Source organism: Stegodyphus dumicola, chromosome 4 (assembly GCF_044657685.1).
Source record: "Stegodyphus dumicola isolate Sdum_Otavi_A_Nest chromosome 4, ASM4465768v1".
NCBI lineage: Eukaryota > Metazoa > Arthropoda > Arachnida > Araneae > Eresidae > Stegodyphus > Stegodyphus dumicola.
Window position 1 is genome coordinate 101,122,615 of NC_140771.1, and position 27,040 is coordinate 101,149,654.

Below are 27,040 nucleotides of genomic sequence, written 5' to 3' on the forward strand. Positions count from 1 at the left end.
ATTTTCTGGGATTATTTGTGTTTAGTTAAATATTGGTGCTATTTGTATTTATTTTCATAATGATCTGAAAATAATTTTAAATAATAACGTAAAAGTTATATTTTAATTAATATAATTTTTGTTGCATTCATTATTTACAGTAAAAGATAATTTAATGTGTCTGTGATATAAAATCTTCTGAATTTGTCCTTAATAAAAATTGTTTTGATGAAGTTATAAACATATATTTAATGCTTCTCTCTTTCTGACAAATTTTATTAGTTATTGCAGTTTCTTTGACTGAAAATTTGATAGGTTTAAAATAAAACTGTAACTTCTAATATCTATAAGCTTTTTGTAATCCATTTTCATCTGCACTTTTTATTTTGTATTTAGCAATATATTTATTAAATAGGTTAGTGAAGATGATGTATCCCAGTTTGATCCAAAATTTACAAGTATTGCACCCTATGATAGTCCAGATGATTCTTCACTAAGTGAAAGTCAGAATCAGATATTTTGTGTAAGTATCTGAATTTGAATTCTAATGAAACAACAATAGATACGTTGTTGTTTTATTAGATAGATACGTTGTTGTTTCAATATATAACGTTGATAACAATAGATACGTTATTTCTTTAACTTTCTTTTACGACTTTCCTCTTTTAGGGATTTTCTTACATAGCACCATCCGTATTAGATGAAGTATTTCATAGTAAATCCAGGTCACCCATAAAATATGGTCTCAGTCCAAGAGGTGCATTCAGGTAATAATTTATTTAGTAATACTTTTTATTTACAAATTTCACACATATGAAAGTTTGCTCAATAAACGTAGTTTTCCTAAATGTCAAAAAATAATTTTCATATTATTGTGCAGTTATGATCTTGAAGCATAATTTGATAAGCTGGAAAATCTGCGTTTTTTTTTAAAATCAAAGCACATTCCTCTCTATTTTTTTAATTACTGTTAATAAAGAGTGACATTTAATCAGCTTTATAAGAAAAGCAAGATATTTTTACATTGTGTTAGTCTTGCATGTGTTGTCACATTACTTTTGTTTTAGTACAGTGCTAAAAAAATTCTGGATCCGAAAGTTAATTTGTATCATTTTGTGCTGTTTTATTAAAAAAAAAAAAAAATTAGACAGCTCTTAAAATTTGGCAGATATTGTTCTTATGTACTAGCCTTGTATAAGAGTATCCCCATTGAAGAGTGACTACACCAGAATTCTTCAAATTTTAGAGCTGTGTTTGCTCTACACTGAGAACCCACGAGCAGTAGAGTGGTAAAGTCCCCTCCCCCCACTGGTAGTTTGATCCAGGGTTCGAATCCTGGCATATGGGCTGGCCAGATAGGCATTTCTGTTGTTTTCTTCACCTGTAGCATGTATGTGAGCCAGTTACCCGTAAAAAGTTCTCACGAAAGCATCCCTTCCCTTAGGCATATAGCACTCGAGTGCTTTACCATAAGTAAATAAACCAAAACACTGTTTCTTTCTTTGGAACCTGCTCTACAATTTTCAACAGACTATTATGCTTAGCTGAGGCAACAAGATTTCAACATTTGTTAGACAATTGCATTACATAACTACTCTATAAATAGGGTTACAGTTTCAGGTGAAAACTATTTGAATTTAAATTTGTACATCGATGCCAGACTATTCATCAACACATTCCAATAACTAGCACTAACTATATTTACATGATATCATGAATATGCCGCTTTTATATGGAGCATATTAATTTTCCTAATACAATTAAGCCAATATGTCAATCTTAGTCGTGTAGTATTAACAATAATTTAATAAACTGTTAATTTAGATCATGAAAAATAGAATACAGTTCTGTTCTTTCATGGATTTTATGTCATTTTTATTGATGTATTAATACTTATATATTATTATGTACTTTTGCTGCCAGAAGTAAATTCTTGATCAGGTACCTTTGAAAAGGAGCTTATTGTCAGTTAAATACTTTATAAGAAACTGAAATGTTAGAGGACCTTTAAAAATGTAGTTATCTGCATCAGCCACTTCCTCACAAGTACATTTCTGTAAAAGAAGTATTTCTTACATGAAAGTATGATCGAGAAAGCTCATGTCAGTTATATGTGGTTGTAACAAAAGTTTTCTGTCAAAAACATTCTTAATAAAGTTAGAAATAAAAACATGAAAGCAGTGCATTTTATTGCAGGTAGTAATCACCGCCCAAATCTGATTTTCTGGTTTTGGTAGTTTTAAAACCTTCAGCCCAGAAACTTGGTGACTGCAAATCCAAAAACATATCAACCTCATTTTGGATGTCCTGTGCAGAATGGAAGATAGCACCAGCAAGATGTAACTGCAGGTGTAAAAAAGGGTAGAAGTTCAAAGGAGTGATGTCGGGGCTGTATGGTGGGTATGGCAAAAGATCCCATTTGAGTCCATACAAAGTTCAGCCCGTGAATGGAGACACATGTGCATTATTTTGATGGAAACAGTTTTGCAGTTGAAAAATGAATGCGCTCCATAGTCACTTTAGGTATTGATTCAAGGTTTTAGACCTCTTTCCATCAGAACCTGAGTTCAACGTTTTTCCTTGATAGTAGAGTCAACACAGACTACCATCTTGCTGTACATCTTACTGTAGAGGAAACTACCTTTTTTCAGATACTCTTTGTGGATGATACCACGGCAATCCCATCAGATACAAAGCATGATGTTTTCGTTAGTTAATTTGTGCTTTGCGATGCTGCCGACAGGCTCACTGGGCATGAACCTACCCCCGTTTCAACTTTTGTTGTTGAAGTAAATCCAATTTTCATCACAAGTGATGATATGGTCCAGAATTTTGTCCTTGTGTTGATATTCAAGTAGATTAGTGCAGGCTCAAACATGTCTGTCCTTGTCTGCTGCTTGAGTCAGCTTATGTTGCACCGGGCAATTGTACTTGTACATCAAGTTTATGTAATGCTTAGCATGACTAATGGTCATGGCACTAACATCTAACTCTTCTTAAGTGGTTGTAGAATGTTCTTCCAGAAGTTCTCGCAGGCGGGCCTCATCAACATCAGTAAGCCGACCAGAGTGCTCTGCTTGAATGCCATGGTTCTTGTTTTTGAACTTTTCGGTACCAAACTTTCACAGTGTCATATGATGCAACATTACCTAAAGCTGTATACATAATTTGGTGACATCCTGTACCTGACTTTTTGCAACAGAACTGGAAGTAAATGATGGTTCTAATCGAACTGTTGGAATATATATGATGGAACCAATGCATATAAATATATTCCCAAATAAAGTGATGATTCTTACTGCAAAAATTCATAACTGAGTGTATTTATCTTTTGACATATATGAAAAAAGGTTACTCAAAACTGTATGTATAAATCTTTGAATAAGATTTATACCTTTGATTAAATCTTTGAATAAGATTTATATCACAATTGTTATTGACAATGAAAATAATGTAAAATTAGACTCTATCTTAAACCTTTCCCCCAAATATTTGCTACAGTAATTAATATCATAATAATATTAATTAGTTTGTAAGAAATATATTTGGGGGCTACGTAAAATTGCTGTGAGGGGTAGCCTGCGGGCTCACAATTTGAGACCATTGCTATAGAGTTATTGAATAATATTAAAGGAACTAAATAACTTTTCATGCTCAATAAACTGGGTGGAACGTTCTCTTGACATTAAAAATTGTAAAAGAAATGAGAATGACAAATATGAAAGGTATAATTTCTGTGTTACTGGATTATATTTTGGTGCTGCTTCCTCTTTGCATTCAGCAGTATGGATAATTTTTCACTTTTTACAATACCAGCAATGACAGATGACTCTTGGAAAAATTATGATGGTTAGTAAACGTCGTTTTGGTGGTGGAATCATAAATTATTTTACAAATTTTCATTTTATGAAATCTTATTCCATTTTATAAATTCATTGGGGGGGGGAAATCAGATTTACATGTTTTGCTGTCTAATAGAAAATAACTTGATCATGTATAGATGCTGTGGTAATGCAATCTCTAATATAAAATTCAAATTAATAAATTTACGTAACTATTTTCTGAACATGATCTTTATGAATTACTGTTAGGACTAAATTGGTTCATATATGAGGTATTCTAGTACAAAATATGAATGTGGGAAAGTGAAAGTTTTTAAAAAGAAAATTTTAGAAGTCTGTGTTTTCAGTATTTATTGAGACCCTGCATATTTCTTTTGTAAAATACTTTTACTGTGTTGTGTTTTTCATATTACTCTGATATAGTACATTTAGCAATAATTTAATATAAAGTATTAATTAAGACATAATCACACGCCGAATAAATACTAATTCAGAAGTCAAACAACAAAAATCAGCGTTTTATTTACAAAATTTTCACAGGACTAGTTTCGATGGTATTACCGAACCACCATCTTCAGCTGCAAAACCGCAAATGAACAAGATAGGAAATAATGATTAGATAAGATAAGAAAGCCTGGACAAGAATAAGCAAGTGGCGCCATCTGTTGGTGAAACCAGAACTAAAACATAATTTCTTTAAAGGCCGAAGGCAAATTTGGATTGGAATTAGGATCGTTAACTAGAACAGAAAGATTTTTATGAATGTGAAATGCCTCTAGAAAATCCAGTTCTCCAATGGAAGATGTTTTTTGAATAATTTTGGCAGCAGAAAAACTGAAAGTGTGGTTTTCGGACCAACAATGTTGAGCAACAGAAGATTTCTGTGTTTCCTTTTTTCTAACATATGCCTCATGTTCCTTGACGCGAAATTTTAAGGCTCTCTTAGTTTGGCCAATGTAAATTAAACCACACTGGCAAGGAATCCTATAAATACCCCAGGAATTCATATCCGGAATGGGGTCCTTGAGTATGGAACTCGGAATTTTATTGATGGGAGAATAAACAACCCGAAAGTTAAATTTCTGCAAAATATGTGCAACTTTATAGCTAATTGATGGAAAAAAGGGAATGACAACAGAATTTTTATAATCTCCTAATACAAGAGTGTGACTTTTAGCGTGTTGAGATGAGAATTTTTTAACTGCTTGATTAATAATGTTGGGTGGAAAGCCCCTGTCAATAGCTATTGCTTTTAAATAATTTAGTTCTTCATCAAGGGCTGGTTTGGAGGAGCAAACTTGAAGAGCACGGAAAACATAGGAATAAAATGAAGCTAACTTTTGTTTAGTCGGATGACATGATTTAAAGTGTGGTGGAAGGCAAAGCGATGAAGGTTTACGGTAAATCGTAGTACTGAAGTTGGATGTGTTACGTGTGACCAGAATGTCGAGAAACGGAAGAGAATTGCAAGTCTCAAGTTCAAAAGTGAACTGAATAGCAGGATCAATAGAATTCATCGTTGAAAGAACTTTATTTAAATCATCTTTATTACCTTCAAACAGAGTAAAAGTATCGTCTACGTAGCGGAACCATGCCGGGAAGTTTAAAGTTTCAAACAATTTTGATTCATAATAATGCATGTAGATATCAGCCAGGATGGGACTGAGGGGGCTTCCCATGGCTAATCCCTCAGTTTGCTTGTAATATTTATTTTGGAAAACAAAATGTGTTTGTTTCAAACAGAGTTGAGTGAGAGAAATTAGTTCATCAATTTCGATGCAAGAGAAATGAAATTCGCGAAGTCTGGTTTCTAGACATCTTAATGCACCCTCCACTGGGACATTGGTGAATAATGATTTTACATCAAAAGAAATCATGAGTAAATTACTAGGAGAAATGTTTTTAATTTTTTTACAAACTCTATTGAATTTTTTATGGTGTAAATGTTATTGTCTAATAGAGTTGAAAATCTAGAAACTAAATATTTAGCTAATGGATACGAGGCAGTACCTAAATTTGATACAATAGGGCGGAAAGGAATACCACTTTTATGAATTTTGGGAAGAGCATATAATCTGGCACAATTCGCAACAGATGGGATAAGTGAATGTTTTAAGTTGCTTGAAATGATTTGCGAAGATTTGATCGCAGTTTTTATTTTTGACAAGTCCGAAGGTGAAGGATCTTTAGGGATCGGATTATATGGTCCTTCGTTTAAGAGTTTAGTGACACCATCGATGTAAGTGTTCCTATCCATGACGATTATCTGGCCACCTTTGTCGGCCTTTGAAATAATAATATCCGGGTTAGAATGAATTTCACGCAATGTAGCTCTTTCTCTCGCAGTTAGATTTGGTTTCAAAGGTTTATCATTGAATTTCTATTGTTAGTCTTTCAGAAGAACAAGAGAGAATTCTAAAATATAATTTTAACTTCTCACAAACCTGTAAACCCTCGATTCCAAAGATTTTGGCTCCTATCGAAAAAACTTTCAAGTTCAGTAAAGTTTCAGATTCACAGAAAGAAATGATTAGGCATCTTATCGCTCATAATGTGAAATTCAATAATAAACCTTTGAAACCAAATCTAACTGCGAGAGAAAGAGTTACATTGCGTGAAATTCATTCTAACCCGGATATTATTATTTCAAAGGCCGACAAAGGTGGCCAGATAGTCGTCATGGATAGGAACACTTACATCGATGGTGTCACTAAACTCTTAAACGAAGGACCATATAATCTGATCCCTAAAAATCCTTCACCTTCGGACTTGTGAAAAATAAAAACTGCGATCAAATCTTCGCAAATCATTTCAAGCAACTTAAAACATTCACTTATCCCATCTGTTGCGAATTGTGCCAGATTATATGCTCTTCCCAAAATTCATAAAAGTGGTATTCCTTAAGCCCTATTGTATCAAATTTAGGTACTGCCTCGTATCCATTAGCTAAATATTTAGTTTCTAGATTTTCAACTCTATTAGACAATAACATTTACACCATAAAAAATTCAATAGAGTTTGTAAAAAAAATTAAAAACATTTCTCCTAGTAATTTACTCATGGTTTCTTTTGATGTAAAATCATTATTCACCAATGTCCCAGTGGAGGGTGCATTAAGATGTCTAGAAACCAGACTTCGCGAATTTCATTTCTCTTGCATCGAAATTGATGAACTAATTTCTCTCACTCAACTCTGTTTGAAACAAACACATTTTGTTTTCCAAAATAAATATTACAAGCAAACTGAGGGATTAGCCATGGGAAGCCCCCTCAGTCCCATCCTGGCTGATATCTACATGCATTATTATGAATCAAAATTGTTTGAAACTTTAAACTTCCCGGCATGGTTCCGCTACGTAGACGATACTTTTGCTCTGTTTGAAGGTAATAAAGATGATTTAAATAAAGTTCTTTCAACAATGAATTCTATTGATCCTGCTATTCAGTTCACTTTTGAACTTGAGACTTGCAATTCTCTTCCGTTTCTCGACATTCTGGTCACACGTAACACATCCAACTTCAGTACTACGGTTTACCGTAAACCTTCATCGGTTTGCCTTCCACCACACTTTAAATCATGTCATCCGACTAAACAAAAGTTAGCTTCATTTTATTCCTATGTTTTCCATGCTCTTCAAGTTTGCTCCTCCAAACTAGCCCTTGATGAAGAACTAAATTATTTAAAAGCAATAGCTATTGACAGGGGCTTTCCACCCAACATTATTAATCAAGCAGTTAAAAAATTCTCATCTCAACACACTAAAAGTCACACTCTTGTTTTAGGAGATTATAAAAATTCTGTTGTCATTCCCTTTTTTCCATCAATTAGCTATAAAGTTGCACATATTTTGCAGAAATTTAACTTTCGGGTTGTTTATTCTCCCATCAATAAAATTCCGAGTTCCATACTCAAGGACCCCATTCCGGATATGAATTCCTGGGGTATTTATAGGATTCCTTGCCAGTGTGGTTTAATTTACATTGGCCAAACTAAGAGAGCCTTAAAATTTCGCGTCAAGGAACATGAGGCATATGTTAGAAAAAAGGAAACACAGAAGTCTTCTGTTGCTCAACATTGTTGGTCCGAAAACCACACTTTCAGTTTTTCTGCTGCCAAAATTATTCAAAAAACATCTTCCATTGGAGAACTGGATTTTCTAGAGGCATTTCACATTCATAAAAATCTTTCTGTTCTAGTTAACGATCCTAATTCTAATCCAAATTTGCCTTCGGCCTTTAAAGAAATTATGTTTTAGTTCTGGTTTCACCAACAGATGGCGCCACTTGCTTATTCTTGTCCAGGCTTTCTTATCTTATCTAATCATTATTTCCTATCTTGTTCATTTGCGGTTTTGCAGCTGAAGATGGTGGTTCGGTAAAATCATCGAAACTAGTTCTGTGAAAATTTTGTAAATATAACGCTGATTTTTGTTGTTTGACTTCTGAATTAGTATAAAGTATTATATTGTAGCAATAATTTCATTGCATACAGTTTCTAATGTCTGCATTTTTTTTTTAATGCATAGCCCATGTCGAGCTTCTCCACATTTTAATTATGAAAGCCCCAAACCCTCACCTATGCAGTTGGAGGATCATATCCCACAGGCTGTTTCAAATGTTGCTCAGCTCCCAAGATCTCCAGCAATACCAGTTCGTAATAGACACAATGTAAAAGTAATTTGAAGTTTTACCCCTTCATCACTTTCTTTAATGTAAAAATTAAATCTGTTTGCAATGAACTAACTAAAATTTTGTATTTTATTTTTAGGTATAATGAATTTTGAATCTTTAGATATTTATTCAACATAGGTGAGTTACCCATTTATTTAATATTACACAAAATTTCTTTTTATAATTGAAATATATGAAATTTTGAGAGATAATCATAAAATTTTCAGATATTTTATAAGTGCAGTTTTACAGATAAATGTGTTAATAGATCAAAGTTTATTTATTTATTTATTTATTTATTATTATTATTATTATTATTATTATTATTATTATTATTATAGTGGGAGTAAGGGAGTAGTTGTGTGCTGTAAAAAGTGTAGTGTGTAATTAAAAAAAATGAAACCTGAATGATGAAATTTTTAAAACAGCTTGCAGTTAAAGAATGGATGCTGTCATTTTAGATATTGATATTGCTGAATGGATAGTCATTTTAGATATTGATTGTGATATCTTGAACAAGGTTTTAGATTTTTCAGAGCAAATAATGTGTTTATTCTTTTGTGTACATGTATGCAATTACACATGCGTCATCATACTGACATTGTGTCTCTGATATGAGCCAGAGGTGAGCAGCTAACAATGTTAATTGTGTCGCTAACTGTAATCCTGGTGTGTTTGTGTTGTTAGAGAGCATAGCATTTAGTATTTGAGGCAGGATTGGACTTGTTTCCAGGCTTTTATTTGATGACTGTCATTGATCAAACTGCAAGACTTGTTACCTTACACTATAAAGAGTGGCATGACTAAAAGCTACTTTCAACCAATTGCCTAAAAAGTATTCTTGCTGATGGTTGTCATCCTTTATGTGGTAGCCCAGCATGCCTTCAGATGCATTGATTCAAGTGGGCGGGTGTCTGTCTAAGTCAGTGGTACTCAACCTTTTTTGGTGCTGAGGCACACAAGACAGTTTCAGAAAGCGAAGTCCCGGGTGATATTCAGGCTATCCCTTGGCGATATTACCACATTACTAGTTAACGCTAGCTCTTAAGAAAACAACACGCCCTCATAAAGAAGATTTGAAAAAATGGATCGAGATAGAAACAAAATATACATTTCATGTACAAAGTTTTTATTACTTACAATATAGTCGTGTCTCTTCTGTTTATGGTGTTGCACTTAATGCGATTTTTGACACTGAATTTCTCCTACAAACATATGTACGTTAGGTGCATACGCTGAGGTTCCCGCATGCAAGCTATTGTCAAGATGTGAATCAGTGAGCCTGCTACGGTTCTTTGATTTGATAATGTTCATGGTTGAAAACAGGTATTCGCAGAGGTAGGTAGACCCAAAATAAGATTTGATTTCATATGCAACACTTCTTAATAATGGAAACTTCTTTTCCATAAGTTTCCAGAATGTGGAATGTGTTTGCAGGATAATATTCTTCAGTTCAACTATTTCCAGCTCGAGGTTTTCTGCTTCTGCGTCAATAATTCTTGCAATTGCTGTGGCGTTTTCAGTTGCTTTGTGATGAATGGGTTAACAAAAAAGCTCACCATTGGCTCCAGGCAACTGAAATCTTGAAATCGCTTTTCAGATTGGTCCAGAAGCATCTCGAGATGGCCAGAAAATCACAAGGACCGAAAATTGTCGTCGTTCGCCATTTTGTTCATGTTTGGAAAATGAACCAGGGACTTTGATCTCATTTGAGACATCCATAATGTCAATTTGATTTTGAAAGGTTTCACAGATCCCATCATTTTAACTAGTTCCTTGTCTTTACCCTGAAGATCCAGATTTAAGATGTTAAGTTTCTCAGTGATATCAGCAAGGAAAGCCAGATCAAGTAGCCACAAAGAGTCGCTTAGTTTTTCATTGTGTTTACTGAATTTGTCAGGGTTAGATTGCATCAAATCTTTTATCTGCTCGATTAGAGATAAAAACCGTGATAGAACTTTGCCTCTGCTGAGCCATCGGACTTCTACATGCAAGATGAAGTCGATTGTTTTATCTTTGTAGTCTTACAGCAGTACTTTAAAAAGCTGGTGTTGGAAATGAGCCGCACAAATAGAATTGATAATTGACGTGACAACATTCATGACATGTTGAAATCTAAGTATCTTTGCATGTAACACTTCTTGATGAACGACGCAGTGATAAGACATGAAGTTTGGAAAACATTCGTCTTTCTTGCTTAAAGCGACAAAGCTATTAGTTCTTCCTGTCATGGCTGGTGCTCCGTCTGTGGTAATTGTCAATAGCTTTTTAACCAGCAAGGCAATTTCTGCCGCAAATGTCTAGAAATGTTGTAAATGTCCTCTCCTCGCATTCTCATCTTCAAAGGCAGAATTTTAAATAATTCTTCTTTAACAGAAATGTTGTTAAATAACATTCTTATCATAACAGCTAACTGTGCTGTGTCAGAAATATCCATGCACTCATCAAATTGGAGAGAAAACCATTCACATGTTTCCAAGTCTCTCTTCAGTTGATATTGCATATCATCAGCAATTGTTTCTGTTCTCCTTAAAACAGTGCTGTCCGATAATTGAAAGTCCTGAATTGCATTGATGATTTTGTGCTTGTTAGAAAAATCTGTCAAAGAGGCTTTTGGCACCTGCAAGAAATGCCTTTAGCAACTCACTGTCTTGAAATGTTTTTTTCTTCTTCTTTGGTAGCAAATGAGCAATTTTAAACGAAGTTTGTTGTTGCATTTTTGGACTTTGAAACTGGCCTTACAAATACTGATTGCTGCACTGAAAGCTTCGATTTCAGCTCACATACTTTCTTCTTCCTAATTTCTGAACTCTCTGGCCAGTTTGTTGTAAATGTTTCGTAATTCGTCTGAAATTGACGTTCCACATTATGTTTCTTGGCCAATGCTACAGAAGCACCACACAGCAAACACAGGCACTTTCCTTTCACATCAAGAAAGCAATACTTTCTTCCCATCTTGAATTGTAATTGTATATCTTCTGCCTTTTGCTGGGCCTACTAAAAAAACCCAAATCGCTAAGTTCCAAAGCAGAATGAGGATGCCAAACAAGACTGGATGCACCACCGATACTGTCACTGCCAAAAGCTCAAAGAAGACTGGTGAAGAACGTGGGTCAAAAGTTGCCCTTTGCACCTTGTTAAATACTTGATATAATTGGGCCATACACTCGAATCAAGGGTCGACTCTGACCTGCAGTTCCCTCAACTTTTGTCACTCTTTGTCAGCCCTTTTTGGTGTGATGAGCCTTGTAAAATTGTGCCCGCATTCTTAAAACTTTATCTTCCTATTAACTTGTGAGGATGCGCATCAAGCCTGCCCAGCCCTGTTTTACGAAAACATAATACAGAAATTACTCCTTTTGGTGAAATTTTGTCTACCTTCTCAGTAGCTGCATTCATGTACGTGTCATTCACAGGCATTCTTTTTTTCAGCAGTTGGGTAGCCGGGAATCCCAGGCCCGAGGTGCGCATTCGCATTGTCGTTTTAAACCGGATGGAGAAGGATCAAGTTAAGGACATGCCATCACCCTCGATGTTTTCGAAACCCAAGACAAGGCTAATTAAGTTTCTAACCTTTTCCGTGCGAACCCCCTCTATGTGCAATCCCAAAAAAGACTGTTGCAGAAAAAAAAAAAAAAAAAATTTCCTGAAGCTTGGCAGATGCTATGCAAGGTTACCTTGTTGCCCTCGGGCTCTGGGTTGAGAGTACCCCGGGTCTAAGCACAGCAGTATTGCTGACAGGGTTCATATCCATTTCTTTAATCATTGTTAAACTTTTGCCCTGTGAATGCATGTAGATGTGTTTTAGCCAAGATATAATACAAAAACTATCAGCTATGCATAGATCTGAAACAAAACCCTTTACTAAAGCATCTGATTGTTTTGACTTTGGCATTATCTGCCATATATGTTTTCAGCTAGAAGTGTGTTCAAGATTAGAAACAGCCCAAGAAAGAGGTATCCCTTAACAACAGAGTGTGCCAGTTGTTGAGTCTTTTGACATTTTCTTCTCTTTTTTCTCGCTGACTTATCACATCACAAATTTGCATTTCAGATCATTTGCATAAATTCTTCAGCTGTATATTCCTTTCAGTGCATAATTATGCAGCCAAATCGTCATGGTATTGCAAATTTTTTCACCAGGTTGTGTATATACAATGCAGCATGAAAATTTCCATAAGATAAATTATTTATAATTTGAAGAAATCAGCAGTAGTGATTATTCAAAACAATACTGAATAGCTGTAAATTTTATTTTACTTTTGTAATATTCTGCAGTAGTATTAGATTTATCATTAAAAATTTGGTTATAGTTGATTTATTTTTGTTTATTAGAAAGTTTATTATTAAAAGTTTGTTTAGGTTGAATGTTCTTTAATATTTTTCTGGATATGTGTGGAGCTGCATTCATCAGACAGGGTTCGTACAGTCCTTAAGAGGCCTTAAATTTTTTAAATCGATTTTTGGTCCTTAAAAGTCCTTAATTTTGGCCAAAATCAGTAGAAGGTCCTTAATTTTAATCATCTGAAATTTCTCTCTGTTTTTACGACTGCCATTTTGAGTGTAAATTAGCATTTTGGAGGAATATTTTTGGCAACTCACTGACGTGTATGGTTATCTATTGAATGGGTTTATGGGTTATAATTTGTTTCTATTTCTAATATAAATGATGGGATACTCGAGTTTCTAAGCAAGAAGTGAAACATAAGCATTTCGAAATTCATTTGTTCTAATAAAGAGCTCTTAAACAACTTTTCGCTTTTGGGATTGCGAATTCTTTTATTAAATGGTTCTAAATTTGACAGCTTGTCAACTTCGGCGATTTTAAGATCAGTTTCTATAGAAAATTTTTAATTCCGAAATCAGAGAATTTTTCGGCAATTTTTTTAAAACATCATAACATTGATAAATTTCATTAAAATAATGGTAATATATTAGAATTATATTTTTAAAATAACATTAAAATTAAACATTATTATTTTTTGCTGTTTCATAAAGTTTCATTTTGGCAACTTATTATACAATATTTTAAATCTGCAAAATAAACAAGGTATATAGCTATAAAGCATAATTCAGCTCTTAGTAAAAGCAAAATTAGCTATGTAATTAATTAAAATGTCTTCTTTTTAATTTTTTCATAATAAGCATTTTTCTCATGTAATTGTCTCAGATTATTCAAAATTCAATATGCATCAGTTTTCTCTATAAAATTAATTTTACATCCTCCCTCTCCCCCCCCAAATATTTCTGGCTTTTTGCTGTTACAGAATTGGTTGGGATAATGGGATAATTTTTTTTAGTATTTTTGACATTGCAGCATGGAAAGCTTAGAAGGATTTGAAGGCAAGTTTATAGACCCACGATCTAGAAGATTCGAGAAATATGTGACAAAATGAAAAATATCCCCATGGTATCAACATATCAACACATAATGGATACATTTTACAGAAAATTTGCGATGAATTTCTTACTTTTTGGAGAACGTCTGGAAGAACAGTGGAAACATAATATTTGAATGTTTTACTCCTGATACTAGAATCTTTTTTCTTAACATGTTTATCTTCCCTTTATTTTCTCTATTTTTCACTAGACAAAAGCATGGAAAATATCAAAAATGCTTCTAATCTTAACACTTGGGCAGGCATAGAAAGAGCTTTTTTATTAATAAAGAAATAGAAAACTGGTAATTTAAAAGATTCATCTAATGTGTCTAAATGCATCATACACAGAGCTGGTGCTATGCATTTTCCCACCTGATGCAATCTCTGTGTATCCTAAATTCTGCTGCCTAGTGCCTTTCTAAATTCTGCTTCCAGTGCCTGCTCTAAATTCTAAAAGTTTTTCCATTTCTAGATTTTGTTGCTTGGTGTGTCGCTAAATTCTAAAAATTCTGCCACATTAGCTCTATAACCGGCCCTTACCATATATATTTCATATTTCTTCTGAATGTTCATATGAATGTTCTATCAAATTTTCTCATATTCTGCCAACGCAGTTGAAGAAATCACTTATTCCACCTATTACTAATTGCGCTAGGCTTTATGCTCTTCCAAGAGTCCACAAAACTGGTATTTCTTTTTGACCAATTGTTTCCAACATAGGTACTGCTTCATATCCTTTGGCCAAATATTTAGTTTCCAGATTTTCTTCTTTACTTGCTAACAATATTCACACTGTAAAAAATTCTGAAAAGTCATTGATAAAAAATTCTGAAAAAGTCATTGATGTTTATCAATGACTTTTAAAATATTTCTCCTCTTAGTTCTATTATGGTTTCATTTGATGTCAAATCACTGTTTACTAATGCTCCGGTCGAAGGAGCACTAAATTGTCTTGAAACTAGGCTTCGGGAATTTCACTTCACATATACTGAAATTAATGAGTTGGTTTCGCTTACTAAAGTTTCTCTAAATCAAACCCACTTTGTTTTCCAAAATGCATATTTTCGTCAAGTTGAATGATTGGCTATGGGTAATCCTCTCAATCTGGTACTTGCTGACATTTATATGCACTATTTTGAGATGAAATTATTTGATAAACTACCTTTTCGTCTTTGGATTCGGTATGTTGACGATACTTTTGCACTTTTTGATGAGTATAAAGAGGATTTATCCGAGATTCTATCTATTATGAATTCAATTGATCCAGCCATCCAATTCACTCTTGAAATTGAATCCAACAATTCCCTCCCCTTCCTTGATATTCTTATAATCCACAATGAAGCTGATTTTAGCACCACTGTGTACCGTAAACCCTTTGCAGTTTGTTTACCACCCCATGCCATGTCATGCCACCCTGTTAAGCAAAAAATGGCTTCTTTTTACTATTATGTATTCTGAGTGCTTAAAGTTTGTTCCTCTGAATTTTTGCTTACCAATGAACTTAATTATTTGAGAGCAGTTGCGATTGACCGTGGATTTTCTCCCGTGATTATTGATAAAGCCGTTAAAAAATTTTCAGTTTCCCATCAAAGAAGACATTCCACTGTTAGAAATAATATCAATGACCTTGTCGTTCTTCCATTTTATCCTTCTGTTATCTATAAAATTGCACGGATTCTCCAGAAATTCAATTTTCAAGTCTGTTTCTTCCCTATTAATAAAATTCACCCTTTGATTCTAAAAGATTGCGTTTCTGTCTTGAATTCTTGGGGAATTTATAGTATATCGTGTCAGTGTGGTTTAAGATATATTGGCCAAACAAAAAGACCGTTGAAGTTTCGTATCAAGGAACATGAATCTTATGTCAGAAAAGGCGAAATTAATAATTTTGACTTTGGGTCTGCAAAACTTATCCAAAAAGCTTCTTCCATAGGTGAATTGGATTTTCTTGAGGCTTTTCATATTCGCAAAGATTTAGCAGGTTTAAATGATTTGAAGTCCAATCCAGTTCTTCCTAATGCCTTTAAAATTCTACTATCTTAATTCAGTTATTTTTGCCGATAGATGGCGTTACCTCCTCGTGTTTGGTACTACCAGAGGGTATAAAAATCCGTTCAGTGGTTGCTTTCCATTATTTGAAGTTCAGATTTTGAGCGTATAGGTGCATTTGCCCCTCGCTCCCTATTTTTAACTTCGCTAATTTTTCTTGTCCTTTATGCTTGATCAGATAGCCTGGCTTAGTAAAAGTAGGTGGCCAGTGCAACACTGATTTAAAAAAAAATATCCAATTATAACCACGTGCAGTGCTGATAAGGACCACATGTTTCTGAGACTCTTTCCCCTTTATTTTCTTCTTTCCAGGTATTTCTTTCTCCTGATGAGGAGGGACTGTTAGCTGCCTTTGAAATCGATTGAGTGTTTCAATATACTTACGCTAAATATAAGGTTGTTTTTTGATTGTCACATTAGCGTGTTTCTCTTCTAGTTTTGTCTAACTTATCATCTCTGGCGCTTTAATGGCTTATTGGAACCTTAAAGTATATTAACTGGTTTACAACCCCTGAAACTCTACACAAAGCTATGACATTAACTGCATTAAGCAGAGCTTGACTAACTTTCAACACTTGCCAACCGTGCCTACATCAGGCCTTTCAGGTTTGTTCCAAACAGCAGGTCTCTCTATAGACAAGCAGCAGAGTGACAACATTCAGTCTTTTGTTATGAATCATGCTGATTATGATCTCACTTCTCATTTTAACCTATGCCGTTTGACATAAAATCTCCCTACTATTTCCTAAACCTCTAGACTGACCAAGTATGTGACAAAATAAGACATTATTAAAAAAAAAAAAAAAAAAGCATAAAGTTAACTATTAGTAAAACGTAAATGTCGCTTATCTTCTTTCAAATATGTCCAACTATTATAAGTGCAAAATATTTAATGCTACTTGATAAACTGCATGATGTTTATTTTATTCTCAAACTTATTAATAATTATGTTAGTTAATTCATGTTTAGTAATAATGCATACTACTTAGGAATCTGTTTTATTTTTAGGATGGTATTACAAAAGTGAAATTCAAGGATAGAATAATATTTTTAATTGAATTTATTCATTTACCATTTGCTCATAGGTCCTTAATTTTTTTCATTAATGGTCCTTAAAAGTCCTTAATTTCCGTGTGCAGAAATGTGTACGAACCCTGATCAGAGTGATTACTTAATTAGGTATAATACAGGAGAAGAGCAAAAACCTGCTTACCTAAAATCCATCTGCACTGAAATCAGCGCAGGTTCTCAGATGTTAACAGTGAAAAAAACTGCAAAATATAAAATGTTTAAATTAAAAATATGAAGTACATGGCATATGTCATCGCAGCAAAAGGAACTATGGTTCGTTGAAGATATTTTTTGCTGTTTGGTGTTTATAAACAAAAAAAAAAAAAAAAAAAAGATGCTGAAATTAATTCTGCATTAAAACGTTTCTTTAGTTGGAGATATACAGAGGATTTTCGGCAATTATTAGTGACAAATTTTCTGATTTAATATCAAAGCAAGTGACCTAGTTTTATAGAAAATTCCTTTATGCCATTATCAAGTAAATATTTTATTAAATGTAAATAACTTCCAAATATTGAGGGAATAATGAATTTAAAGCAGTAAAACTATTGACTAGGAGGTAATGATTTTGTATGATGTTTTAAAGGGTCACAAATTAGAACGGCCTAAAATTTTAAAACGAATGTTTGAAAAATGGGGAGGAAAATTATATGTTTTTTATGATTTTTGTAAATAAAATGTTAATATATGTAATATTTTTTCATAAAAATACAAAAAAAAAAAAAGAATTAATTCCTTTTATATGATTTTTTTTCCTTTGTGTGTGTGTGCGTACTAATTTTTTATATATTTTTTTATTTAATTTACAAAACTTTAAAATAGAATCAACCCAAGCTCTGTGCATTTTTTGTCTTCTACTGTACTAGGTAGTTACTAATCAGAGGTTTCCAAATTAGTGGTGGTTCTAATTCGTGCCTACTGAACACATCCCATATTGTTGAGCTGCTTTTAGCTTGTATAATCTAGGTGCAGCAGTCTTTTTGTATATGCTTTTAATTTCTATGAGCATTCATCTGGCTGTGAATTCATGGTTATTTGAGATATTAAATTTTATGATTAGAACTAGTTTATCTAACCCCTTTCTCCTATAGTGTAGTTTTATTGCATGAATTATATACTAATTTGTACTTTTGTCTTTCTAGAATTTCCTAATGTTTTTTTTAATTATACTGAAAAACTTCTCTAATGGGCGGTTCATGATGACATTCATTGTTGTAAAGAAAGTTAAGAAGTGAAAGAGAGATGGAGAAGAAGAAAAAAAAGGGGGGCCTGATTTTGGCTGCTAATGCATTTTGTGCAGTAAGCACTCCACTGTACAGTAAACAATAAATGTACATTCATACATATATGTTATAAGTATTTTTGAGAGAGTTTTAGTAAGTAATGTATATTTAATTACTTTAGATTTGTTATAATAGTCTGCATATACAGTTTTATAAATGCTAAGTGATTCTCTCATTTATTTGTATGTGAAGTTAAAAAAATCATGCATATTTTTTTTAATTAATCCAATACGAATTCTATGTTTATATTTTCTTTAAATGTGTATTTTGAGAAAATTTTTATAATTAAACAAATTACAGAAAAAGCTCATTTTTTATGTTTTATGACTTTCCTATTACTGTTGTATTCCATTTTGAAAAGCTTTATGTGGAAATTTAAGAATTTAATGTAAAATATAAAAATTTTTAGGTCCAATTTTCTACCTATTTTTATTTTTAATACATTAACATTAGAATTCTGAGTATTTTTATAAGAATTCAGATTATGTTCAAAGTAGTTTTCCATGATTGTTTTATGGAATTGTGTAAAAACTAAGCTACATGATAAAGAATAACAAATAATTTCTTAATGGAAGAAATTTATTTATTTATTTTTTTAAATATATATATATATATATATATCTGTAAATTTAAAGTACCAGTTTTTCCTGTGTGAGGCTTGTTTTGGATTGTTTTGATTAATTTGGCACAAGCAAGGAAGTAATGAATATTTGCGATTACTAATATGTGAAATATTGTATTTAAAGAGGATATTTAAAAAATAATAAAACACCAGATTTGTATGAGTTTTGAGTTTGGTATAGTATATTAAACTGTGCTTCTGTGATTTGATAAGCTTTAGTTATGCAAAATTTTATTATATACATTATTCATAAATCAAACAAAAATTTCCATTTAAGAGCCATTTTAATGTACTTTTGTTTTTGTATTAGTTAATTGCTATGTTACTTAATTTTTCTATAATTGGGGATACATTGCCAGTGTATACATTATCTGAGAACATATTATTCAGACTGTATAGGTTACCTTTAAGTTGACAGGTAATGATGAACATGATGTTCAGTTTGTATTTGGACAACTGCTTGTGTTTATTAATTAATATGCATGATCTTATTTAGAATGGCTCTAAACTTGTATACTTTCCAAAAATTTGCATTTTTGTTTTTGAAAAAACTATTCTTGAAATCTTCTGAAATGGAGGAGTTCTGTTCCCTCTTCTGTTTCTTATTAAAGTTGTGTATTCCCTTCCCATCATTTTTGACTTGATATGTATTTGAAGTTCATGTATTTTATATCACAGTTAGTGAATATATATTTTGTCAAACTGTTCTTTGATGTATTTGATTTAATAATTAAGTATTTAAAATTTTTTATTAAGCATGTGTAATATTTTGTTTTTAGTATTGTTTCTAAGCTGAATTTTAAGTATGTAACGTATGTTAGTAAATGATTGTGTTCATTATTTGATTACAGTAGAAATGTAATCCAATAGAAAAGCATCTCACAATATAACATTATATGAAATGCTTTTCGGATCTTCCCCAATTCGGAGAACTGAGCAGACAAATAGGGCATTTATTCCAGATTGGTAGTGCAAAACTAAAGGGCCAATAAAGATGATAGCAACTGCCTTTCACCTCTTTAAGCTCCATAACTTTTATAAAAATGGAAGCTTCATTTATTATATTTTTAATTTATCTGCAAAAAGAGGGGGTGGAATCTTTGGGATTTATTTTTATTTATTATTATTTTAAACACTGAAATGCTTAAATGTTCAGTATTCCACTCTCTATATGAATATACGTATATGTTATATACATACACACATGCTCTCATAAAAGACTTAATCAAGATTTTGTTTCTCTGTTTCGTTAATTCATTTATTGCCCTAAACGTAAAGCATTTCTACATTTCTTCTAACTTTAATTGCATTATTTAAAAAAAAATATTTACCGTTGTAAATAAGATACTGTTTTTATTTTGCAGACACAATGAATTATAAAATATCTTGCATCTCGGAAGACCAAAGTTTATTAAAAAAAATGAAAAACTAATTGTATTTCTTCATTGTATATGTTTTGTTACCTTTGGGTGCTATGTGAAAGTAATAGTCGTGTACATATTGTTGTTGTTATTATTTGTAAAAAATATACTTCAGTGGGTGATATTGGTTTAAAAAATGTTATTGAAACCTTTATTGTATATTTTATTATTTATTTTTGAAAGTATTTGCAATCATGTTTAAGAAAAATAAGAGTGTATTGTAATAAATGAATAATTTGTATATTAGCTTTTCCCATAAATTGATATATAATAAAATATATACACTTTTATCAGTATTTTATTATTGTTAATCTATTAAATAGTTCAGTTTCCATATTTATTATTTTATTTTATATACTGTCTTTTCTAAATTTTATTTGCCAACTCTTATATTTTTTTTTTTTTTTTTTTTTATGTTTTGATTATATTTTCCATCTATTTTTTTATGCAACTTATTGGTTAAAAAGGTTTTGACATTTTTTTCACTTTAAAAACCATTGTTGAAGTATCTGTTTTCATATTTATCACATATTTGCCTTATTCTTGCTGGTTTTGAAAACGTTTAACATCTGTTAATATTTTTCTTTCTCTTCATAGATACTAACTAGATTAGGAGCTCTTTTATTATATTGTTTATGACTGATTGTGTAATCCTTGGATACTTATTTCATTAAGATGTTTAATCTGTAATAAAACTAATTTTTATACAATGCAAATTCTTTTTTTTTTTTTTAACAAGATGATTCTTACTTAATAAAAGTGTCTTTTTTATATGTTAAACAAAATATGTGGACTATGAGTATATATATGTAAACTTTTTCAAAAAAGGAATGTTAAATATTTTTGGTTGGTTGCTGATGTGGAAACTTGTTTAATGAATTTTGAAGTATTTTCTCTTGATCTAGCTGTGACTTTGTGATTGAAAAATTAACAAAACTGAAATTATATTTCATGTTACCAAAGGTGATTCATGTGCACTATGCATAAATATTATCGAAAATTACTTTATCAAATGTGTGATGAAATTTTATCATTTTTGTAAAAAGTGTTTGATTTGTTTAAATGTGTATATAAATTTATTTAAGTGTAATTAATAGTACTAAACAAAATATGAAGGAAATTAATTGGTTTCTTGCTGTACATTGCTGTTGAATTTTTTGCGAAAATATTTTGGTATGAATAAGGTAATAACGATGTTTTGAACATAAGTAATAGTTGTATAGTTAAACAATAGTCCACTTCAACCTAGTCATTTATTTAACTAATAGGTGTATATTCATAGTATTTTATTTTAGTCTATTTCTAGTTCTGTTAATGTTGTTATTTCCTTTTGTAAGGATGGCTATTTCTTAAAATTCAGAAAGCTCAAACTTGCCAGAAGTGCCTCAATAAAACATATGCAAAATAATAATTATGATATTTCATACTAGGTAAATGATGCATGGTTTTATGTTGAGAATTTGTCTGATTTTATAAGATTGAGCATTATTATTACTCTGTATTATGTCTTAATACGAAACTAAAGGCTGCATAAGTTGAAAATAGATTTATTTGAATAATGAATATTCTTTGTGTAAAATTATTATGTGTAGCAAACAAAGAATTTTCATCAGATTTGGTACCTAATATTGGCCATCCTTTTCATTCTGTAATTGCTTACTGTTTGTAATTTAAATTAGTATATATTTGAATTTGCATTGTATCACTATAAATATTATAAAAATTAATGATTCCTTTTTATTTATAGCTTCTGTAATAATTGGTAGTTTGAGTAATGTATTTATTTATTGTCCAATCATTTGAATTAAATTTACAGTCAAAAGAATTTGTTTTTAAACTGAAATTTGATTTTCACTGAAAATTTGATTGGATAAAGTATATATAAAATTATTTTTTAAATTATAAGTGATGTGCCAAGGCATTGGATGTAAGTATTTTTTGTTAAAAATGTGATAACATTGTATGAATTTCATATTCGATATCTTATTTCAATAATAAATGTTTTGTGTTCTGTACATTTTGCCTTTGTAGTCATACTTTTAAATTCATTTTATGAAAGCATATGAACTTTTTTAATAACACTAAAAAATGTACATGTTTTAAAATGTGACTTTCTACGAAATACATACATCATTTCTGCATTCACCAAAAACAGTTTGATATCCTTTGATCTGGATCTAGTCAGACTAGCTTAGAGCAGAAAGATAATTATTCATTCCACGATTTCCATGGGCAACTCAAATGTAGCAAAATCTGCTCATCCCACGATTTCCACGGGCATGTGCTTTTCTTCCTTTGTTGAGGAGCGCATCCCATTTTTCCTCCGTTTAATCACTGAAATAAATTATATACAGTATTAGACGTTTACGCTTTGGCCAACAGATATTGTTAATGTCCACTAGATTGCGGCGTTTGAAGGCACACGGTATTACCGCACAAACTCCACTCTTTGCCGCTTTTTTCTTAGAACTGGCTGCTAGAAAACATTCAGCGATTATCTTGATTACTTAATTAAATTATTGAATTATTAATTAGATTTATTGATTAAATTAATAATTAGATCGATTATTAATTAGATTTATTGAAATCTGGTGCAAAGTCTGTGAAGTTGAACTTTGTCTTGAACCCTGTTTTGAACTCTACTAAACTGCATTTCTAAGATACTTTTCCTCAGTGCTTTATATTTTCTTAAATTTTATATATTTTACTTTTTTTATATTATGCAATAAATAAAAATTGACTGAAATTTATTTAAAAAAAAATTTTTTTTTGGTGATAACATCTGAAATTGCTTTTTCTGGTAACTTAGTTTCTCATGATAAAAATCTATAAAAAATATTTTCTAGAAAGGAAAAATGCATTTTTCAATTCTCCGATATATATAGATTTAAAATATGCCCCAAAGAAAACATACAAAATTTTTTAAGCGATTTTGATTTACAAATTGAGCAGTCAGAGGGTTTAAAGGAGCATTACAATAAATGATTCACAAATGAACCCTCCCATTATCCAAGTGAATTCATACATTCAACAATATTTGTTATAATTAGAGAGCATCCCCCCCCCAAGATAAAAGGCACTGAAGCCGAAATGGTTTGCAGTCAGGAATTTTAATTAAAAAAATGTGATGAAATTAAGTTTGTAAAGTAAATTATGCTAATTGTTGGCAATTAGTATTTCATATTTTCTATGATGCTGAAAAATGTAGCTGCTTTGTTTAAATGGGATTAACAATAAAAAAAGGTTATTGATGCCTCGATTCCTTTAGCTCTCTTCAGCTTGACCAGTAATACTATAACATTCTGTTATTGAAGGCTGTGTGGCTGTTAACCTAATCATTTGAGACAATGCAAGAGATCTAATAATATCCGAGTTCCTAAGTGAAAGAATCAGAATTCTGATAGAAAAATTTCAATAATCCCCTACTGTACATATGCTTGATACTAGTAAGAAACTTCTTGTGAATTTTGGTGTGAAAATAATAAAATGGATTGTATGAAACTATAGATATCAATCTTTTTAGTTTGATTATCTCTCACTAATTTAATAAATACATATAAAAATTTTAAAAAGAAAATTGTCCTTCGCTTCCAGGTAAATGAAACTATATTTTTGTCTGAATATTTCTATGTGATATTGTACAAAATCTAAAGCAGGCTATAAAATAACTGATTTGGTTGAGTATTCTTTGCATATTGAAAATAAGAATTCCTTTTGATTGTAATTGTAATGGTTTATTTAACTTTGTGAACTGTTATATGAATGGATTTTCTGATGTTGCTTTACTTACTGTTTTTATAGAGACTTTTTTCTTAACAAAAATAGTCAGACATTGTCATAATACTAGTATATACTCTGTAGCCATAAATATCTTTACCAAGCCTTTACTTTTGCAACCATTGGTCATATGAAAATGCTTTATATGATGCAAATATTTATATTTTAGGATTTTTAAATTTATAGAAATCAATTTCGTAAAAATCACGATATTTAACTTTTTATACATTCTTCCAGACCTTTCATTTAGGAAAATTTTATACTTGTTATAAAAGTGAAACAAAATGTAATGTTGTCATGCAACAGAAATTGACTGAGATATTTAATTTCAAAATTTGTGATTTTTGACATTTTTAATAAAAATATTAGAATGACTTGAGGTTGCTTTTTCCCCCATAAATGCCATTCAGTTATATTCTAATGTGTAATTTTTTTGTTTTAATTTGTTACAATCTGTATACTAAAAGCATTTTCACACAAATAATTTTGAATCAAGAAAAATTCTCTTGCAGTCTTATATCATTGCAATCCTGATCTAAAAGTCATACAAAGAAGTTCACTAAACTAAAAATATTTTTAATTTGTGCGAATAAATAAGATTGGCCAAACATTTTAAAAGTTAATTTTGTACTGTACTAATCAAATTAGTTCCTGACTGTAATTTGATTAATCTTTGATTCTTACTTGGGGAAAATGATGAAACACTTTCGCTTATATTAATTATTGTTAATTGGTTTGTTCCCCTTGATAAGTCAATTTCTATTTAATAACAGTAATTGCTTCGTTTTTATCTGCACTATCGTTTTACCGATTTTATTAATCTCCTAATTTAAAAAATTTGTTTATTTCCGTCTTTTAATTATACTACTGGCATATTTTATTACAGTAGAATTAGCTTTTTATTAAGTTTCCTCAATTTTATTTCCCTGGGAGACGATATATTGGGTTGGCAACTAAGTAATTGCGGATTTTTTTTAGAAAATCAAAGACAATTTTTTCATGGAACTAAATAACTTTATTCTGTAAGTATTGCCTATTTTGATCAATGACCTTTCACCATCTTTCAGGCAGCATCATAATTCCACGTTCATAAAACTTCTGGTTTTTATTAGCAAAAAACTGAATCAGGTACGATGTGACATCATCTTCATTATTGAAATTTTTACCATTCAAGGAGTTTTGTAAAGATCAAAACAAAAAGTAATCAGATGGTGCAAGGTCAGGACTATATGGTGGATGTGGCAAAACATCCCAACCAAGCTCCAATAATTTTTGCCGAGTGACCAAAGATGTGTGTGGCCTTGCATTGTCATGATGGAACACAACATCTTTTTGATTTGTCAATTCGGGCCGCTTTTCTTCAACTGCATTGTTTAATTTTGTTAGTTGTTCAATGTAGACATCAGAATTGATCGTTCGGTTGGGTGGTAAGAGTTCAAAGTACACAATTCCTTTGTAATCCCACCAAACTGATAACAAAACCTTCTTTTGATGAATATCAGCTTTTGATGTTGTTTGAGTTGGTTCACCTGGCCTGCTCCACAATCTTTTCCACTTAATATTGTTGTAAACAACCCATTTTTCATCGCCAGTTATCAGTCGTTTAAAAAATGAATAATTTTCATTACGTTTCTTTAGCAAATCGCAGCTGTTAATGCGTTTCTTTCAGTTCGTAAGGAACCCATGTATCGAGTTTTTGAACATAGCCAAGTTGTTTTAAGTGATTTTCAATGCATGTGTGTGATACATGAAGCTTCTCTGCAATCTCACGTGCTGTACTGTGATGATCCGAATCAATTATTGCTTTGATTAGGTCCTCATCATCACTCAACTGGACGACCAGAGCGTTTTTCATCTTTGAGTGAAAAATCACCAGAACGAAATTTGGCGAACCAATTTTGACACTTTCGTTCTTTTAAGGCTTCGTCATCATAAACAGCACATAACTTTTTATGAGCTTGTGATGCGTTTTTCCCTTGGCGGAAATAAAAAAGCAAAATATGACGAAAATGTTCCTTTTGATTTTCCATTTTTCGACGAACGCCAAATGAAAACTACGCAACCGATCAAAAAACTTTTTTACTGTTTACAGCTGAATTGCCAACTATCAAATAACAAAATGTGTCTTACATTTGTACTACGTCTGCAACCCTAAAAATTCAACTGAAGCCATCTATGAGTGAAATCCGCAATTACTTAGTTGCCAACCCAGTATAAATAAAAAATTCTCTCTTAAATAATGGGGTTTTAATGAAAATTTTCCCCCCACCACAAATATAGTATTGCAAACAGTTTGCATCATTGTGTTTAATCATATTTTGTCAAATGATTTTTGGCATTTGAAAGAAAGAGATTTGCCGTGTGTTGTGAAATTTGTGTTCTGAAATGGAATCATCATGCTACCAGATTAGAACCATCACTTCCAGTTCAGTTGCAAAAACAGCTTTAGGTACTAATGTTGTGTCATATGACACTGTGGAGGTTTGGTACCTAAAGTTTAAAAACAAGGACTATGACATTCAAGAAGCAAAGTGCTCTGGCTGGCCTACGATGTTGATAAGGCCTGCCTGCAAGAACTTGTAGAAGAAGATCAGTATACAACCACTCGAGAGCTTGCTAAGGAGTTTGACGTTAGTGCCATATCCATTAGTCGCGCTCTGCATTGTGTAAACTAGATGTACAAGTTCAATCGCTGGGTGCTGCATGAGCTGACTCAAGCAGATAAAGACCACATGTGCCTGCGCTAATTTGCTCAAATATCAAGGCAAGGACAAAATTCTGAACTGGATTCTCACTTGTGATGAAAAGTGAATTAACTTCACAGGCCAAAAAGAAAGTAGGTCTGCACCTTATGAGCCTGTTGACAGCATCACAAAGCACAATTTGAATAACAAAAAGAAGTAGCATCCACAAAGTGTATCTGGAAAAAGGTAGAAACAGTAAG

The 27,040-nt window shown here is 31.7% G+C and overlaps 1 protein-coding gene across 5 annotated transcripts in view; it reads left to right on the forward strand.

The window, feature by feature from the left end:
• The window catches only part of LOC118202508 (ribosomal protein S6 kinase beta-1-like), a 98,076-nt gene extending 73,606 nt beyond the window's left edge, over window positions 1-24,470 (forward strand). For 3 of the 5 annotated variants that reach the window (XM_085815279.1, XM_085815282.1, XM_085815278.1), the window contains 5 exons: window positions 395-502; window positions 649-746; window positions 8,348-8,495; window positions 8,590-8,630; window positions 18,136-24,470. In XM_085815279.1, the coding sequence (XP_085671405.1) occupies window positions 395-502; window positions 649-746; window positions 8,348-8,495; window positions 8,590-8,595 (360 nt within the window). In that variant the 3' untranslated portion in view covers window positions 8,596-8,630; window positions 18,136-24,470. The remainder of the gene's footprint in view (window positions 1-394; window positions 503-648; window positions 747-8,347; window positions 8,496-8,589; window positions 8,631-18,135) is intronic. The other 2 variants (XR_015040730.1, XM_085815280.1) reach the window with 2 other exon arrangements.
• The last annotated feature ends 2,570 nt before the right edge of the window (window positions 24,471-27,040 follow it).